General features: G+C 48.6%; 1 protein-coding gene across 3 annotated transcripts; it reads left to right on the forward strand.

Annotated features, from left to right (window-relative positions):
• The first annotated feature begins 7 nt into the window (after window positions 1-7).
• LOC136788081 (EF-hand calcium-binding domain-containing protein 12-like) lies at window positions 8-17527 on the forward strand. 3 transcript variants are annotated; one of them, XM_066985909.1, is made up of 16 exons: window positions 8-2958; window positions 3629-3690; window positions 4295-4454; window positions 5203-5459; window positions 6236-6309; window positions 6950-7020; window positions 7855-7975; window positions 9819-9927; window positions 10556-10714; window positions 11620-11877; window positions 12065-12259; window positions 12986-13139; window positions 13885-14111; window positions 14689-14902; window positions 15642-15807; window positions 17093-17527. In XM_066985909.1, exons 1-16 carry the CDS (start codon window positions 2856-2858, stop codon window positions 17253-17255), a joined length of 2493 nt encoding a protein of 830 aa, XP_066842010.1. In that variant the 5' UTR covers window positions 8-2855; the 3' UTR covers window positions 17256-17527. The 3 variants fall into 3 exon arrangements, with proteins under 3 accessions (XP_066842010.1, XP_066842011.1, XP_066842012.1); XM_066985910.1 differs by having other exon boundaries at window positions 11623-11877; XM_066985911.1 differs by having other exon boundaries at window positions 10-813.
• The last annotated feature ends 999 nt before the right edge of the window (window positions 17528-18526 follow it).

The raw sequence follows: 18526 nt of genomic DNA on the forward strand, positions 1-18526 counted from the left end.
AAAAAAAAAAAAGGAAAATGCTCCCAAGGTATGCTAAAAGCAATACCCAGTAAAGGTGGAAGACAGAAGGGGAATGGAAGGAATAATCAATAACTTTCTTAAATATGGACTATTACTGAATGCGAGTCAGAATATAACACTCCATATAGGCCGAGTTAGAAAGCAGATGGAACCTATCGCATAGTTCAGGATTTAAGGGACATCAATAGGACCACAAAAGATGTATACCCTGTAGTAGCCAATCCCTATAACTTTTTGACAAAATTAGAAAACAGTCAAGTTTGGTTCACGGTACTAGATTGAAAGGATGCCTTTTTCTGCCTGCCCGTGGCAACGGAAAGCCAGAAACTCCTTGCCTTTGAATGGGAAAATCCTAATAGAGGACGAAAAAGTCAGCTTACTTGGACTATGTTACCACAGGGGTTCAAGAACAGCCCCACTGTATTTGGGAAACAACTAGCCTGTGATCTTGAAGCTTAGAAAACCCCTTCAGAAAAAGGGGACACTGTTGCAATACATAGATGACCCGTTGATAGCGACCGAAGAAGAAAAGGAATGTGTAGAATGGACTATTAGTTTACTATTTTTTTTTTGGCATTAGTAGTGTGAACCCAGCCTCTTCCTTTAGTAACAGAGTTTATTGCATCAAGACCATGGACGCGGTATACTTCAGCCGACCAGACTTAAAGGAAACGCCCCTAGAAGATGCGGAGGGTTGGTATGTAGACGGCAGCAGCTTCGTCCACCAGGGACTTTGCCCCACAGGATATGCGATAACAAACATCAGCCCAAAAGGCTGAAATCATCGCCTTGGTAAGAGCTCTTGAGCTGGCAAAAGGGAAAAGAATTAACATTTGGACAGATTCGAAATATGCCTTTGGTGTGGTTCTGGGGATTGACTGGCACCAACACACTCTGTATAGACTACGCACAAATGGCCGAGTGAAAAAAATGAATCATTTGATAAAAAAACAGATTGCTAAAATCTGTCAAGAAACCGGTATGTACTGGTAGAACTAAGCCCCTTTGAGATACTGTATGGCAGGCCTTACCAAATGCCATACAAAGGAGAAGATCTAACACAAGCAGGAAACCTATAGCTGCAACAACATATTACAGTTTTGGGCAAGCAACTAGAACAACTCAATAAGAACGTTTTAGGCACTAGACCTTTTATTAGTGTCCCAAGGGGGGGAGTTTGCACTTTAATAAATATTAGTTGCTGTATGTATGTAAATGAGGCAGGACGAATTGAGGCTGATCTCAAAAATATTTGGGAAAAGACCAAGATCTTACATAAGGTAGTTCAAGCTGACACCTCGTGGGTTTGAGAATTATGGAACAAACTGACCTCTTGGTTCCCCAACTTTTCTTGGCTTAAGCAATTGTTAGTAGGAATATTGATCTTGCTTTTACTAGTATTCTTAACCTGTGTATTGGTACAGTGTGCATTTTGGTGCTGTATGAAAGGACTAGATGAAACCTGTAAGCGTAACCAAATCAAGCACCAAGTAGAAAGTGGTAAGAATTTTCTGAAAACTTTGAATCAAGAAGGCGTGTTATAAGCACAAGAATTTTCTTAGGATAAAGAAAAGGGGGGACTTGAGACAGGGAACAAGATAAAGGATGTTCCAGTGTTCCCTTTCCTGTCAGTGACACTCTGGGTGCCCCCGTTTGCTTCTAGGGATGCGCCAGAGCCCTCTGTTTGCCACCAGATGCTCTCGGGACCCCTCCATTCACATTTGGGGATGCTCCAGAGCCAGAGCATCCAGAGATGCACAATGCAGTTGCTCACCACCCGCTGACCGATGCCCCGCCCCTCCCTGAGCAGTGGTCCCCCCACCCCAGCCAGCCACCCCTTATTATTTGCTCAGCAAGACATCATGTGGTATGGAACACCCCTTTGGCCAGTTTAGGTCAGCTGTCCTGGTTCTGTCACCTCCAAGCTCCTGCTGCACCCCAGCCTGCCCGCTGGCAGGACAGAGCGAGAAGCTGAAAAGTCCTTGGCTTAGTGCAAGCACTGCTCTGCAACAATTAAAACATCAGCATGTTATCAACATGATTATTATCCTAAATCAAAACCACGGCACATTAACAGCTACTAGGAAGGAAAATTAACTCTATCGTAGCCAAAACCAGGACAGCTCCCCAGTACGGGAGAGGCCGGGGCCTACTGGGGAGAGTCCCATGAAGGCCACCAGGGTGCTGAAGGGCCTGGCCTCTGTCCTTGGAGATACTGAAAAGCCACCAGAACGTGGTCCTCGGCAAGGGGCTCTCGGTGGCCTTGCCTGAGCAGGGCTTGGACCAGATGAACCCAGAGGTCCCGTCCAAGCTTAACCCTTCTGTGGTTCTGTGTTCCCCAGTGTCCTCCTTTTGGTGACATCTCAGAGGCTCTTCCTGTCCCACAGCCTCGTTGGGGAGTGAGGAGAGGGTGTGTGTGTGGGGGAGCAGTTCCCTAACGTGCAACCCCCTTCCTGCTGCAGGGCCCAGCGAGTTGGCTGGGCCACAGGGGCTGTGTTAAGGAGTGGCTCTGCACCCCTCTGGCTTGAGCGCAGGTCACAAAGGGACACCTCCGCATCACAATGGCAGCTCCCCTTATGCCACAGCGCGCCAGGCCCTCTCTGTCAGTGCCTCAGTGAGCTCGGGCGCTGAAGGAGGCTCTTGCATCCAGTTTTCTCTGGAGGACACGAGAAGTCTCTCCTGTAGCTCAGAGTCTCAGAGGACAAAGGGAGGCGTAGGACGGTGCAGGAGCTATTTGGTGAAGCACAGAGGACATCAAAAAGAGAGTGTTTCCTAGTAGGAAAAATCACAGATCTTTCACTCTCTAGCCTCACGTGCTGACCCAAAGCAGGATCATGACAAACCTGGAAGCGCTAATCACCAACATTGAGCGCTGCAGTGAGGTTGAGGGCTGCACCAAGGTCACGTTTCCCACTCTCAAGAAGCTTTCTGTCAATGGTAAGGCATTTGGGACCTCTTATGAGTGTAGCTACAGACTAATATGAACTCTACAAATTGTGGAAAGCGAGCTCCCTGTCTGCGGGGGAGGCCTCAAGGGTGCTGTGTGTGTGGCCTCCTGCCCTGTCCGTGGTGGCAGTCCTGTGGCCGGGTTCCGCTTGCTGGTGGGTCACACGTGGACATCTGGCTCTGACCGGAAAGATGCGTGCACGGTTGGAAGAGGGCTGAGGTTCCTGATGGGCTCCCAAGAAACTGCCAGAAATACACGTGTCAGGAGGAAATCTGCTGACTTTTCAGCATTTCAACAAGGCCTCTCACGGAGGAGCTGAGCCCCTCCCTGCCTGTGGCTCCTTCCTGCTGCAGCCTCCTGTGCCTCATGGCTCTCAGAAAAGGCTTAGCGCTAAGAGAGGCCCTCCCATTTCAGATGCCTACAGGCTGCATTCCCTTGTCCAAAACCCTTTTAATAGCTCCTGCAGCTGCAGACCTTTCCTGGGGCGTGGCAGGGCTGTTAGACTGATATCAGTCAAAAATTCAGCCAGAGTCACAGATGGGTTCATCCTGGGAGCTGTGTCAGATCATACCTGCATCTGCAAACGCCTTTTAAGAAATGTGCTGATGGGCCATGGACTTGCTGACTTCGAGCTTGACATGTCGTCCCCTTGCTTTCCAGATGTCGTCACGATTTGGGGTGGTGTGTCCAAGCAGGTTCAGCAATTGCTCATGCTGACAAAGGTGGGACTGCACCCTACCCCTCCCCTCACCCCACGGCTTCAGTAAGTCCTGGCAGCCCTGTGCCAGGAAGTGCCATTGCTCTTCCCAGAGCCGCACTGACACATACAGATGTGCCCCAAGTGTGCCAAAGACCAGTTTCTCCGTAAATTTATATATTATTATAAATAATTATAATAATTAAAACCAACCAAACAAAAAATCAAGTATTCATATTTATATCGAAGATATAAAACGGCAGGAAAATGTGTTCAGAACTTGCTGGGGGCTTCTCTGTTCTTCGCTCTCAGAGTGGAGAGAGCAAACAGACAGCTGGGGATGCTTCCAGGGTTATCCCCAGTTGCTGGAAGGGACCTAGCTGAAGGATGGGCTAGACCTCCTCCACCTGCTTTACTTCACCGCATATTTTCTTGAGGGGCAAAGGAAAGGGAGAGAAAATGCCCTGAGTATGTGGGCATACTCAGCTCTCATGAGCTTTCCCAGCTCCCCCATCTTACCCCATGCCGCATTAGGAGTGGGCAGGGCACAGGGCACCCCCTTGCAAGATGTCACAAGTCCTCACTCTGTTTTCCAACTTAAACATGCTTCCCCTTCTTTTCTTTACCAGCCTCGGGCCGTCACTGTAACAGGACTGGGGACATTCCATATTAAAAAATGGTTATCTTTTGAAAACGGCCAGGTGCTCACATTTCGGAGACCTGTGTTTTCGCTGTCCAAGACTCTTGGACAGATTCGTGAGCTGAAACACCGTTGTGTACGTGTTCCTGGTAAGAATACCAATTAAAGTCTTGTTTTCCCATGTGTACATCTATTAAGGGGTTGTGCTGATTGCTGTTTAGAAGTGCTGATAGACAGCTCAGATGCCATCGGAAGGCCCTGAGAGACAGAAAAGACGGCTGGCATAGAAAGCCATCAATGGCCAGATTTGCTGTAATTTCTGTCGACTGCTGCCATTGCTTTGGCTACAGTGTGCCATGGATGAGACCTGCGCAGCACTGAGAGCTTGGTGCTTCATTTGGGGTGGTTCTTCTCTTTCCAATGGCTCCCAGCTTCTCCTGGATAGGAACTTCCGTCGGGCAGCCCCGGGGTAAAGGGCTCTGGTACCAAAAGCAGAGACATTTGGTCCTCAGTTTTGAAGGCCACAGGGACTGTCCAGAACTGTCTGGAAGAGTTCTTGTGCTTGCCTGTCTCAGTGCGAGGCAGGTCTCCCCAGACCAGGAGTGCACTGAGCCTGGGCTCTTTGCATGGGAACCAGCCGCATTCTTCTCGCCTCCTCCTCCTGCGTTCCGCGGACGGCTGAGGTTGTTGGGCTGAGGAGTCACAGCTGTGCACTTGGTACATTGATGGAGTGATTTCAGTTTATCTTGAGGGGGAGCATACATCAGCTGCTTTAAGGAGTCGTACCAGGCTTAGACGACGGCAGCTACAGCAGCATGTTTGAGCTGGAAGCTCCTGGCACTTTGTTTGAATCTGCTCAACTGCAGTGCAGGTTGCATTGTTCCTCATTTTTTCCAGATGATATGAAGATAGTGGTGCTGAGCTATGAGAATATACGCTTGAACGTCCCCTACACCAAGGAAACTGTGCAGAGCTGTTTGGAGGAGACCTTGCAATACTTCTACCGCATCCTCACAAATAGGGAAGACACGGACTTCACGTTAAAGGATGTTGGCACTCTTGCTATCCGAGGGCAAAGAGTGAAAATGACATTTTCTGAAGAGTTTTTACACAGTCTCAACAAGTCCACATACGTGGTAGAGAAGCTGGTCGCTGTAAGTTTATTGTTTCTGCAGTCCTACTTAGAGAGGGTTTGAAGCCCCATCAAAGGCTGGGGGCACTGAGCCCTGCTGGCAGCTGTGAGCTGCCAGGACGCTGGAGCTAGGCACAGTCCATCGCAGTGAAAGCTTTTTGTTTTCCTTCTTTTATTTGCTGTATGACTGCTGGCAATGCGTGCAGTCGTATCGTTGCTGGGCAAAGGATAGCCCTGGAAGGGCCTCGCCATAAATAGGAAAAAAGCCAAAGCAACGGCTAGGCTGATGATGTCCCCCCCGCTGCGGGTGTGAGGCTGAGGCACAAGGACACCAGGCCCTTTTGGCTGCAGGCAGGCCGTTGGTGTGGTTCTCCTGACCCAGCAGAAAAGGTCTGGTCTCTGTGTTCCTCCACGCTGCCAATGCAATCCTCTGACTCCTATGAAGAACTCTGGGGATAAAACCAGCTCTGACCCATTTGCGCTGCATTCAGGAATAGTTAAAGCAAGTGACCCCACTGAAAGCAGCAGCTGGAAGCCGGGGCTCACGATGGGCCTTCCCTTGTGTTTGCTCCGTTGACTTGTTCACAGGCTGAGGCTGTTAACTACGGTCCTTGTGAAAAGGTTGGCAGTGTTCCTCACCCTAGCAGATCATGTGCTGTGCAGTGTGTTTTAACTGGCTGAGGCGCTTGTCAAGAAGTTTGCTGAGAGGCAGTGAATTCGTGGAGCTATAGAAAGGCCTCTGTGACTGTTGAGATCATTTCCTTGGACTGATGTCAGATGTTTCTGTCCCTGCTGCAGAAAAAGTTGGTCAGACTGGACAAAGAAACTGCCCTCTTTCCAAGCCATTTTGGCCGTGCCCACCTGCTCCCTCAGTGAGTATATTTGTTCCTGCAACCCTTCTCTGTGCACACTCACGTGTGCTCAGCTCATGATCGGTAGTGCTCTTCCAAATTACTGTTTTGCAGTTAATTTCATCCTTGCTTTTGCTTAGCTTGGACTTATGCATCATCCTCAGTTACTGACTGTGTTCTGCATTTTACCGTTACTCCAGTCAGAGGCAACTGGTTTGCTCTGCAGAGGCGTTGAAGCAACTCACCTAATGTTTCATCTGCTTCTTCTCTTTTATGTGGTTAAAACTGCCAAAATATCTAAAAGAAGTAAGATCCTAATATTTCTGTTGTTTTGAATGCAACACGGACAGGATCTCTTAGCAGGTGGAACAAGGACCAGATCTATGCTTGTCCTCTGTCTGTGATGTTTCCATGTCTTTTGTGAAACTCGTGTCAATCAAAGGAACTCTGAAATGCCTTCTTGTGTCAGGATGACACAGGAGCACTGGGGCAAAATAAAAACCCAAACCTCTGTCTAGCGAGGGGCAGCTGAGCTGTTCCCGAGGCCAGCACTGCTCAGTTTGAATGGTTTAGGGCATGTGTTGGACTCCCCACAGATACCTTGACATTAATCTGGCAAAGGAGCCCTTTTCACAGAATGCTGCCTTCTTCCTATTTCCAGGTTTGAGATTAAGGCGGTACCTCGGCTTGCTAGGGAGCATCTTGCAGAGGAAGAGATGCTTGATGAACAAGGTAATGTTAATGACTGACTGCTGGTGGAGGTTTGTGCCTTTCCCTGTTGTCCTCACTGGGGGGTGCTTGGCACTCAGGTTACAGTGAGATGCCTGGGATAGCAGAGGCACCCTCTGTGCCTCTGTTTACCCTCCTGGTAAATCTCAAGGGACACATTTTGAACAAGATAGTGCTGAAGGATGTTTTTCCCCTGCATTACGTGCCAAAGAGTGCCTCTCTTCCATTTTATGGGTTTGTTTGTGCAGGAGGGAGTAAATGTTTGGCAAGTCCACTAGCACCGTGAATAACAAACTCCGTCTTGAGTTGTGGGAGACTGAGGGGTTGGGCACACCCCTTTGAATCACCATGTTGTCATTTGATGAGAGAAAAATTGTGTAGAGAACAGTGCACAAAGGTTGCCAAGCTGTGCCAAAACTTTGGTTCTCCTCTAAAGCTGGGAACTCCTCATTCTTAATTCCTCGTGAATATCACAGATATAATGTGCTTGAGTTGAATGCACCAGGATAGAAAGCCTGTGTATAAAAACCATTTATGCCGCTCCAAGAAATTGTTGCCCCAAAAGAGATTGTTAGGCACCAAAATGCGTCTCCCCGCAAAACCCCCACTGTTCAGAGGGGATGGACTTGCTGCAGCAGTAGAAAGCTCACACCAAAAGGAGTAATGCAGCACTGTGGATATCAAAGGTCAGATGGGACCTGGTGTCAGGAAAGGGCTTGCAATCTTCTGGAAAACAGGTCTCAGAAGGAGTCACAGGGATACCTCAACTAGCTTATAACATTGCAGAGCAGATCTGTGCCTGATGTCCTGAGAGGTTTTCTCCTTTTGTGTTTACAGCGTCTCTTCATACATTACAACTTCTGCGATTGCGAAGGAGACTTTCTCCAAACACGTTGGCCACAGCTAAAGTGAAGGAAGAAGCAGAGGAGAAAACAAAGGCAAAAGAGCCTCCTGGCAGGTGAGATGTAAAGGATTTGTTAGAGTGGCCTCATGCTCTTGTGCTTGTGTGGCATGCTTTATAGGATCCTACTTCTCAGGAGGTCTCAGTCCAGTGGGCTGCTGCAAGTGTGATCAGCTCTGAAGTCAGAGCTGGTTGCTCAGATTGCTCTGAAGTCAGGTGCTGGTTGCACCTGACTTGATGTCGTCTGCAAACTTATTGAGGGTGCACTCGATCCCCTCATCCAGATCATCGATAAAGACATTGAAGAGAACTGGCCCTTATACTGAATCGCAGAACGACAGAATCATTGAGGTTGGAAGAGACCTCCAAGATCACCTAGTCCAACCTCTGACCTAACACTAACAAGTCCTCCACTAAACCATATCACTAAGCTCTACGTCTAAACGTCTTTTGAAGACCTCCAGGGACGGTGACTCAACCACTTCCCTGGGCATCCCAACGCAGTGCCTGACAACCCTTTCCGTAAAGATGTTTGTCCCAATATCCAACAAAACCTCCCCTGGCGCAACTTTAGCCCATTCCCCCTCGTCCTATCACTGGGCATGTGGGAGTACCCACTCTGTACCCTTCCCTTGCACTGTAGGGATGGAGGAAACCACCACCTGTACTCCCGCTCCATCTACTAACCGCCCCAGTCCCCTGAAATCCCTTTGGATAGCCTCCAGGCTTCTCTCAGCAATTTCATCACTGCCAGCCTGGACTATCAATAGAGGATAGCAATCAGAGGGGCGAACCAGGTTGGGAAGGTTTCTGGCAATGTCCCTGACCTGGGCCCCAGGGAGGCAGCAGACTTCCCTACGGGTAGGGTCAGGCCGACATATAGGGCCCTCTGTTCCCCTGAGAAGGGAGTTGCCTACAACGATTACCCTTCTTTCTTTCTTGGTGGAGGCAGTCCTGAGGTGTGGAGTCAACTTCCTCGCCCTAGGCAACCTCCTGGGTGGACTTTCAAACACATCCTCCCCCACTAGTCTCTCAAGCTCCAAGGCCTCAAACGTGTTGTGTAAGTGCGCCTGGGAAGGCAAAGCTGGTAGGGAGAGGGGTTCCCTGCGACACCGAGCAGGGACCCGTTCCCATTCCTCTTCATCTCCTAGGTCCCTCCCTCTGCCCGACAGCGACAGGGCAGGGGGTCCACCACTTGCTGGGGTGTCTCACCCCGGTGCCTTTCTTTCAGGCCTGGCAGGGAGTTGCTCCACCAGTCTAACTCCTGCTCACACTCCCCGATAGCCCTTAGCCTCTCCACCTCCTCCCTGAGCTCTGCCACCAGGCTGACCAGGTCATCCACCTGCTCACACCTCACACACACACGGAGTCTCTGCCACCCTCTGATGGCAGCGACAGGCTCAGGCACTCCCTGCATCCAGAGACCTGAACTGCTGCCTTTTTGAGCGGGCATTCAGTCTGGGTCGCCACAGACTTTCTAGAAAGAGCTTTCTGCCTGGTGCAGACCACGGCGGTTTAGCTGTAGGTAGACAGCCGGCAGATGAGCTATTCTCCTGAGTGGGGGGGGATGCTCTGCCCTGTCCAAGCGTGCCCTGCCTCAACACACGTCACTATGCAGAGCATTGCCTTGCTGGATGGGAAGTGCCTCACAGGTGCTTGTGGGAATTGTGTTGCGGTGTCTTGTGACTCTCTTATGTGTCTTCCTTTATCTCCTGACTGCTTCCAGTGTTGAGGTCTTCTTGGTGATTAATGCTGATCATTATCCCAGCAGCTGCGAGTCATGCGCATGGTTCTTTAGATTTCCATGAGCCTGGTCTCTCAGTTTGGAGAGAGGGTGGAGAAAAGAAACTCTTCCTGCACTCAGATTCACTTCCTGACTCATGCTGGTGTTTATTTTCAGACTGTTCCCTGAATGTCCAGACCCAGAAGGAAGGCAGCACAAAGAAACTCCCTGCAAGAGGCTTAAATTGCCATTGCTTACTTCTGAAGATCATAGACACACAGGACAGGTATGTAACATGGACCAAGATAATTTTTGTGTCTCTTTTGATTGTAGATGATCATGTGGGGGTATCTTAGGAAAAGGATGTACGCGCTAAATACTTAGATGTTTATTGTGAAAAGATCCCTTTACTGTATGTCCATTTTTCTGTTCTGAGTATTTCAAAGATGTGCATTTCTCTGAATCTTAGCAATCCCCTGTTCACATCCATAGTTTCATGGAGCATGCCAGAAACTTTATTTGGGCATAGTTTACTTCAGAAAAAAAAAGAAAGAAAGAAAGAAAGAAAGAAAGAAAGAAAGAAAGAAAGAAAGAAAGAAAGAAAGAAAGAAAGAAAGAAAGAAAGAAAGAAAGAAAGAAAGAAAGAAAGAAAGAAAGAAAGAAAGAAAGAAAGAAAGAAAAAAAGCAGTGGCCCATTTTGAAAAATAGCTCGTTCATGAGTTAGCTCATTGGTCATAACAGAATGGCTTTCTGGTTGCGTCTGTAAGAACCTGGGAGCAAAAAATTGCTGACGAACCTTCAGGGAAAAATAGAGAAGATGAGGGAGAGAAGAACAGTATTAAAAATAAAAATAAAATGAAAAAGAAAAAAACCAGATGAATAACTGCTGCTATTGCATTTCTGGGTTCCTCTAGGAAGCACGCTCTGTACTGGGGATGCAGGCTGGAGGGAAACTGGAGGCATCCGTGGCCAGCAAGGAGAAAGAAGAGACCAGAGAAGCAAAAAGGGTCACATTTCCAGAAGAGCTGGAAGAGCAAGATGAGAGACAAAGGGATGAGATGTGGATGGCCCAGGTACGGGAGGCCCTGTAAAGCATCCCACAGAGTAGCATTTTGCTGGCTGGGGTGAAGCTGAGTTGTGAAGGTCTCTGAGTCCCAGCAATATTGCCACCTCTAGAGAGCAGGGCACGTGGCTGTTGCTTTTATTGCCGCTGGCACATTGCCATGAGGAAGGAATTCCTGGTAGAAGCCAGGGGACACCAAGAGCAGTCTAGCAGAGTGAGGGCAGAAGCACACTCTCTGTCCCTTGACAGGAGGACACCTTTTCCCTGCCCTGGAACTTGAGTCCAGAGGCTTGAGGCAGCTCCAGCTGCAGCATGCTGCAGGAGAGCTCCAGGAGCAGCTGTTACTTCCGGTCTCTTCAGTTAACATGAAGAGCACTAAGACCATTTTTCGTGAGCGTAACAGCTGACGTTTTGTTCCAGCTGCTCTTTCAGGGCAGGGAGCCAACACCTTGATAAGAGGCAGGACGCACGTGTCTTGATGCTGTTCTGTGACTGCCCGATGGCTGTTTCTCAGCGCTCTCATACACCTGGGATTGGTGGCAGGCCCAGACACCCCTCCCATCTCTATCTCAGAAAAGCCTCAGAGCAGGAAGTCCCCTCCAAAACCATTATACCAATGCGATCTCAACAGTAGGTTTTGTAAGAAGCTCATCTGTTGTTAAAGTACTAACACAAGCAGCGAGGATACGGCTGATGGTTTGACTAATGTCAAGCCAGAAGTGGTTTTGGAGCAGGGTTTCAAACTGTACCATTGGAGAAAACTGTATCCAAAGTTTGTCTTTAAACGGAAAGCAAGTAGGTTTGCTCCATGCTCCAGATGTCGCATTCGTTTTTGCTCCCTGTATGGCAAGACCAGGCTCTCCCTGTTTGAAACCAACTCAGGACACCGATTTCTGTCATTTGTCTGTTTTTCAGCAGCTACAGGAAGAAGAAGATAGCCTCAGCTCCCCAGAGATCACCTGTGATACAAAAGATGATCTACAAAAGCTGGAGGCTTGGATTCAGGAGAGGAAGCAACTCCGATCTCAGCTGGAAAGCTTTGGAGATGTTGAGAAATGGCTGAGTCATAAACCTACCTTAAGCAGACTGGAAAGTAGAGTCAGGAAACGAATAATGGCAGCTGGAGTAGACCAGAGGGCTAAAAGCAAGTCAGCCGTGACCGACAGGCCAGACGTAAGTATACCTTGTGTTGTGCCACTCTTGGGATTACTGTACTTCATCTCCTGTGGCCGTGCCACGGCCTCAGCATCTGCTCATACGTCGGCAGCGTGACACTGCTTTATCCCAGCCACTTCTGCATCTGCTGGCACAGTGATTCTGGATAACGGTGATTTGAGGGTATTTTCTAATTCCTTTTCAGTGCTCACCACCAACAAGGAGCCAGACCCGGAAGAAGGGTAGCCTTCCCCTTATTCGTGCACCATACCCTCAAGCTCTTCTCAAACTGCATAACCTCCTACAACAACAGAAGTTGACAATGGTAGACATCTTCAGAAAGGCTGGAATGGAACAGAGAAAGATCATGAGAGCAGACTTCATTAAAGTCATCAAGGAGGTATGTAGGGAAGAGAAAAGTAAGGAACTGCTGCAACTTTGCCTTGTTTTGCTGCATGCCAACCCAGAGAACTGGAAAAGCTCCAACTTCTCTTGTGTTACTCTCAGAGGATGGCTCCCACAGCCAGTGAAATGTTGAAGGGAAGAGGGAAGGGAAGGCTGCAGGGATGCGAGGTGTCACCCAGACTGAGTCCCAGGAGGGAGTGAAACTCATTGCCTCATAGTCTCTAAAGACAGTCAGTGCTGAGTAACGTGGCCTGAAGTGGCATCAAGTTTCCTCGTGGTGATACTTGGTCTTTCCTTGACCAGTTTCATATGTCTGCCCGCTGCACTGCCTTTTAGTACCTGTTGGCACAGCAGAGCTCATGCTGAGCCTCACTTTCCACAGGCTGCAGCGGTACAGAACTGTCAAGAGCATGTCCAGGTCTGTTAGGGTTTAGCAGTTCAGGTGTTTTCTGGTATTCTGTTCCAAGCCAAATTAGCTTCTTGACGCCCAGATGGCTGAGAAGTTTGGCACACTGAAAACTGAGAGCTCAGCAGAGGCCAGCAGAAGACCGGTAAATTTTTCAGTGCTTGGTAAACTCCTGTAAAGCTTAAAGCTCAACAGGTTGCCTCTGTGCCTTTTCTGAAAAAGCATTTAAAACAACAGCAAAGCTCATCCCCCCTACTCTGGGCCAAGCCTTGTTTTTTTATTGATCACACTGTCGTCTTCTGTTTTGGTTGCCAGGCAAAAGTTCCCATCAGTGACAAGGAACTGGAGGATGTGGTCATCTTCTTGACTTCTTCAAAACGGGGGAATTATATAAGCAGTGAAGAGCTGATGGAATGTCAAAAGCAATGGCTGGAAATGAGGAAAGGACAGCCCAAAGAGACCAGCAAAGGTGAGAGGAGAACCCTGGGCTGGGAATCTCTCTCTATATCCTTACAGATGCCCTAAAAGTACACAGGTGGCATTAGGGAATGCCAAAGTGAGTCCAGAATATGGCTCCTTGCCACTACTGTCCTGCAACGGGGTTGCTGAAAGGAGACCTCTGGGGAGAAGCTAAAGAATCCAGGGGAAGTGCAATACTCAGCCCGTTTGTGGGAGACAGCTTATCCGGTCTTTTCGGTTTGACTCGGAATCTGAACCCTGAGGTTTAACCTCCTGTACTGTATTTTATTGGTTAGCGTTGATCATCCGGCTGATCAGAAGCAGACCCTTTCTCCAGCTGTTGAGGGCAGCTGGATAATGCAGATTCAAAGGTCCTACTCTTTAAAACCTAGCCCAAACCTGAAGGCTTGCCATGGTACCCGTGTCATTTTTGTCTGAAGGTTTCACATCTTGGAGAGAAGAGGCGTTTTGCTGCTGTGTTGTTGTACTAATTGTTTTGTAGACTAAACATGTATTGTGAGCGTGAAACAGAATGGGGCAAAGCGGAGATGGGAGTAGTCTGTAATACGTATGCCTGGATTGAAAGCTAAAGGATGCTTCCATTCAAAGACCGTCATCTGTTGGGTGCTCCAGACTGCACAAAATGCCAGAGCTTTTTGCCTTATAAACATTGATCAGTCTTGTTTTTTATTTCTGCTACTGTCTAACAGGGTTTCTCTGAGCTTTTCATTTGTTTGCTTTTTAAACTGCTGTAGATGTACAGCCTCAGGTCCGGAGAAACGCTTGCAAAGCTGCCACTTCTCCACCTTCTGCTGGGGACAAAGCTGTGGGGACGAAGCCTTGCTCTCCTACCGAGCCCAAAGAAAAGCTAACACTCTTGGAAGTGCCCCCAGTCAACATTGAGCCAGGCCGGCGACATTTAAACTGTGATGAAATGGAAGAGATTGGAAAACGCTCAAGAGAGAGGAGACGGCTGGAGAAGGTACTGTGGCAGGAAAAAAGGCGCACCTCTACGTGCTTGCGAATGTGGGGTGGGCAGCAAAGGACAAGGTTGGAGATTGTTCTGAATATTAACTTCTCAGAGTAGAAGGTCAGGTAGTCCCTTGACCACATAGTGCCTCACAGCTGAGATGCTACAAGCTGTCTCAAACAACTGGTTTGGCTTCTGAACACTTTGGTGATGTAAACACTCTTTTCTGGGTAACTGAAGTGGCAAGAAATGGGAGTTGAAGCGACGTTTAGGTGTGGGGATGGAGTCATCTGAGCTCTAGTCAACCTGACACAATCAGAAAAAGATGGTGGCTGGGAGACTTTTTTCATCTGGGGCACCTATGTCCAGTATGCTGCTCTTCTGCCTGGTGCTCTAGGGAGCACCCGCCTGCGGGCCTGGCACTGGAAGGGAATGGTACTCCCGGATAAGTGCTTGGTCCCATCGCAGGGTGCTGAGTCCCATCTACACACACTTCTGAGATGGATCCCTGCCTGTAGTTTCTCCAAAGGGAATGTAGCAACTCCAGGGCCTCACTGAAAGCTAACGGGGACCATTCCTTTACTTGCAGATCAAAGACAGCCCGATAGAATGGAAAGAAAAGTGTCGGCTGGTGAGATCTGGGGATGCACCTGTTGATGAACACTGCCTGCCATCAACTACAGAGGGTGACATGGGAGCACTGGTTGACCGGTATCGCAGAAATGCCGTTGTGAGCTATCTGAATTGCTCCAAGCTGTGCAAGGAGCGTAACATTTGTCTCACTGACAAAGCGCTGCAAAGAGGTAAAGCAAAGAGCAAGGAACGTACTAATGTGAACGTACTAAGCCTGACATGCTCATGCCTCTTCCCAAGACCCAGAAGCACGATGCATGTTCAGGGTGGGGCACTGCTGATGGAGAATGTTTGCAGCCCTTGGAGGGCCACGGCAGATGCTGCTGGTTAGGATCAGCGATACCATCAGCAGGGCCAGAGCAGGGCTGAGCTAGCAAAGAGCGCTACAGAGCAGCCAGGGCCACGTCCCCCTGGACTGGTAGCCAGGACCAAACACAAGTGCAGCTAATGAGGCAAGCTCATGGTGATGGGGCAGGTGCAAGGTCAAGCAGGGAGGCCAGACCATGGTCAGGTTCGGCAGGTCCATGGCCAGGCACAGCTGTGGCACAGCTGTGTCAGAGCTGGACACTGCTATACCTGCAACGTGAGCCAAGGGCTGAGCTGAAATGGGGCTCCTGAGCCCAGGGCAGAGAATGCGGGAAGAGGCCCCATGTGAAGTTGGCCAGGGCCATCGTGTCCTCTCAGTACTTGCTGGGCCATCATGTCTTCCTCCTTTCCAGAGTGGGGACGTCTTTTCTTTCCCCTCCTGGTCAGTATCACTGACCAAACCCAGAGGTGACCTGGATCGGATGGGGAGAGACAGCACGGGGACAGGCTTGGGGCAACAGGAGAACAGAGTTTTCTTGGATAAATATATTCAGCATTGGCTGTCCATACACCGTTGCTCTTCTCTGTGCGCTTTGTCAACAGGCCTGCTGCACCCAGGAGACAAGATCATCAAAGAAGGAGAAGACGTGAGGAAGATCAGGCAGCCTGGAGGATACTACAGCACAGGACATGCTGACGCCACATCTTCTCTGAGCATGTCCAAGTCAAAAAGTGCATCAGGAAAACAGGCCAAAGAGGCAGAAAAAAGGTTGGTTCAAAGAGGGCTTATGATCAGTCCCTTCCTGCTGCCCTGCTGTGCATCAGCTCCCACTGCATCAGAGGTGGTACTGAGGTACTGAAGTGAAACATTAGGATGCTGCAAGGGAGCAGCGAGCGATAGCAGAGAGAGAGCGAGATCTCTTCTCAGCTACACGGCCACGGCTGTGTTTGTGCTGACTTGCGGGGTTGCAGTGGTGCTGGCGAACAGTTTCTCTGTACTCCCAATCTGCAGAGATGACAGAACTTCTCACCTAAGACGGTCCTCGTCAGGCCAACCCAGCACTTCTTGGAAATCCCCTCAGAGAACGTTTTTTCTTGCATAAGAAAGGCAATCCCAAAGAATCCAGCTGTGGATGCCTGGAGAAGCTCCCCAGTCAGGGGCAGAAGCAGCCCGCTGCAGAAGCGTGCAGCCAGCAGCCAGCTGCTCCTAGTAGGGCAGTGCTTATTTTCCTCCCATTATACCTCAGTTCCTCTGTTTCTCTAGAAAACTGACCCTTCAGAACGTTACTAAACGTTGCAGGAGGAAAGTCAGATGCAGGTGGCAGATCTGTTTTACGGAGCAACATTCTTTGCATCTCAACATTTATCTGTAGGATCTGGAGATGCATGTTTTCTGGACATAGACACAATGTCAGCCCTGAGAACAGAGGCAGTTTGCCCTAATTTTTCTTCCATCTCAGGTCACCCACAAAAGCTTTTCTTCCCAAACGAGTCCAAGTTCTTTTGCTGTCCTTGTCCCTGCTGTCTTCAGACTCGTACTGTCCAAGGAGTTCATGAGTGTGCAAAGGTCTTTCCTGACCCATGAAACTGGGATGTCCACTGCCAGCTTGGTCATAGCACTTGCAGCGTCTTCTTTAGTCAAAGTGATTCCCAAATCCGATTGAATAGAAAGACTCAGCCTCACAGCTGAGCTCGTGGAAGAAAGGCAGTCCTAAAGAATCCAACTTTGCAAGACTGGAGAAGCTTTTGAGGAGAAAAAACACTTTGCAAAATAGAGCACAATCTTCCCAGTTCATCTCAGAGAGTTTATATACTACAGTGACAGGCAACGCATCAGCTCTTAAGATAGCTTCGCAAGTTGGCATTTCCAATGTCAGTCATGTATAAGAAGGACAGGCAGGGATTTCCAGAAGTCCTAGTAGCTGGTTCTTGTCAGGCTCGCATTTGCCATTACTGGTAATAGCAGTGAAGTTGCCGAGAATTTTATTTCCATAAAACATGCCACTCTCTCTTACCTTTTTCTTTCTTTTCTTTTTTTCTTTCTTTTTCTCTAGGCCTCTTGAGAAGAATAAGAATCAAAAGTCAAGCGACAATAACTTCTGGCCAGGCCATCTCCTGGACAAGATGCGCCTGTACTTTCCAGATAAGGAGCTTGACAGGGCACACGCCTTGTTTAGCTATGTTCCCCCAACCAGGCCTGCCTACCGTGGTATCTAAAACCCTGGCTACAGCTAGCGCATCAGAGCCAGGATACTTGGCCTCTAGAGACACTCCATTCAAGAAAACTCATTTCACCTGAAGTTCTTCTCCTAGCAGCATGAGATGTGTGCACAGCTTTGTGACTCATCAGGTCAGCTCATGGGATCTGGGCCAAGTTCACGGAGATCATCAGCAACTATCCTGAGTTGGAAGGGGTTCACAAGGACTGATCGTCAAGTCTAACAGCTGGCTTCACACAGGACTACCTAAAAATTAAACCATATATCTGACAGCGTTGTCCAAAAGCTTCTTGATCTCTGGCTGACTTTCTGCCATGACTGGATCTTGTGGTTAACCCAGCAGGCATCTGAACACCATACAGCCATTCGTTCACTCCCCCACACCCACCAGTGCTGTTTAACATACCTGACATGCATCCCAGTGCCTCATGGGTGTGCTCTTGTGACCCCTGGAGACCTCACAACACTCCCCAGTGCACTCTAGCATCTGCTGGGTTTTCCAGGTAGACTTCTAGAATGCTCTTAGAGGTTACTAGAGGTGTGGTGGTTTTACTTGGGTGGGTGGCCAAGCTCCACCACAACAACTCCCTCACTCCCCTTCCTCAAAGGGAAAGGGGGAGAAATACAATAAAAAAGGGCTCAAGGGTTGAGAGAAGGACAGGGAGATCGGTCAACAATTATTGTGACGGGCAAAACAGACTCAGCATAGGGAGACAGTAAGATTTATTGCCTATTACTAACAAGCTAGAGAAATGAAGCTAGAGAACGAAGAGAGAGGCTTGGATTTTTTGTTGGTTACGGGAGCCTCTTTCTCTGTGTTAATCCAAAAATTGATTCTGGAAAAGTGCTGAGTCTGTAAATGTAATAGGAGCAACTGGCCAACAGGAAAAGGTGTTTTTTGTTGATTTTTTTTTTTTTTTCAGTGCTTGAAATTTAAATTGGGGAAAAATGAGTTGAATACATCAATTTTTATACTTGCCCAATTCGCCAAGGCCCTTATTAGGAAGGGACTTGCTGGAAAAATTGGATGCAAAGATTTCTTTTGGACAAGGGAAAATGGAAATAAAGGTAACATATTAAACTCTGAAATCTATTCCTGGTGACTCCAGAGAAAGCTCTAGATAGGACTCCCTGAATGGATGTAATCATGAACCAAATGTATCTGGGAGTTTGGGCTACAGGAATACCTGGGGGAGCAAAGAATGTAGTGCCTGTAAAAAAAAATTAAAAAAAAAAAAAAAGGAAAATGCTCCCAAGGTATGCTAAAAG

Source organism: Anser cygnoides, chromosome 33 (assembly GCF_040182565.1).
Source record: "Anser cygnoides isolate HZ-2024a breed goose chromosome 33, Taihu_goose_T2T_genome, whole genome shotgun sequence".
Classification (NCBI taxonomy): domain Eukaryota; kingdom Metazoa; phylum Chordata; class Aves; order Anseriformes; family Anatidae; genus Anser; species Anser cygnoides.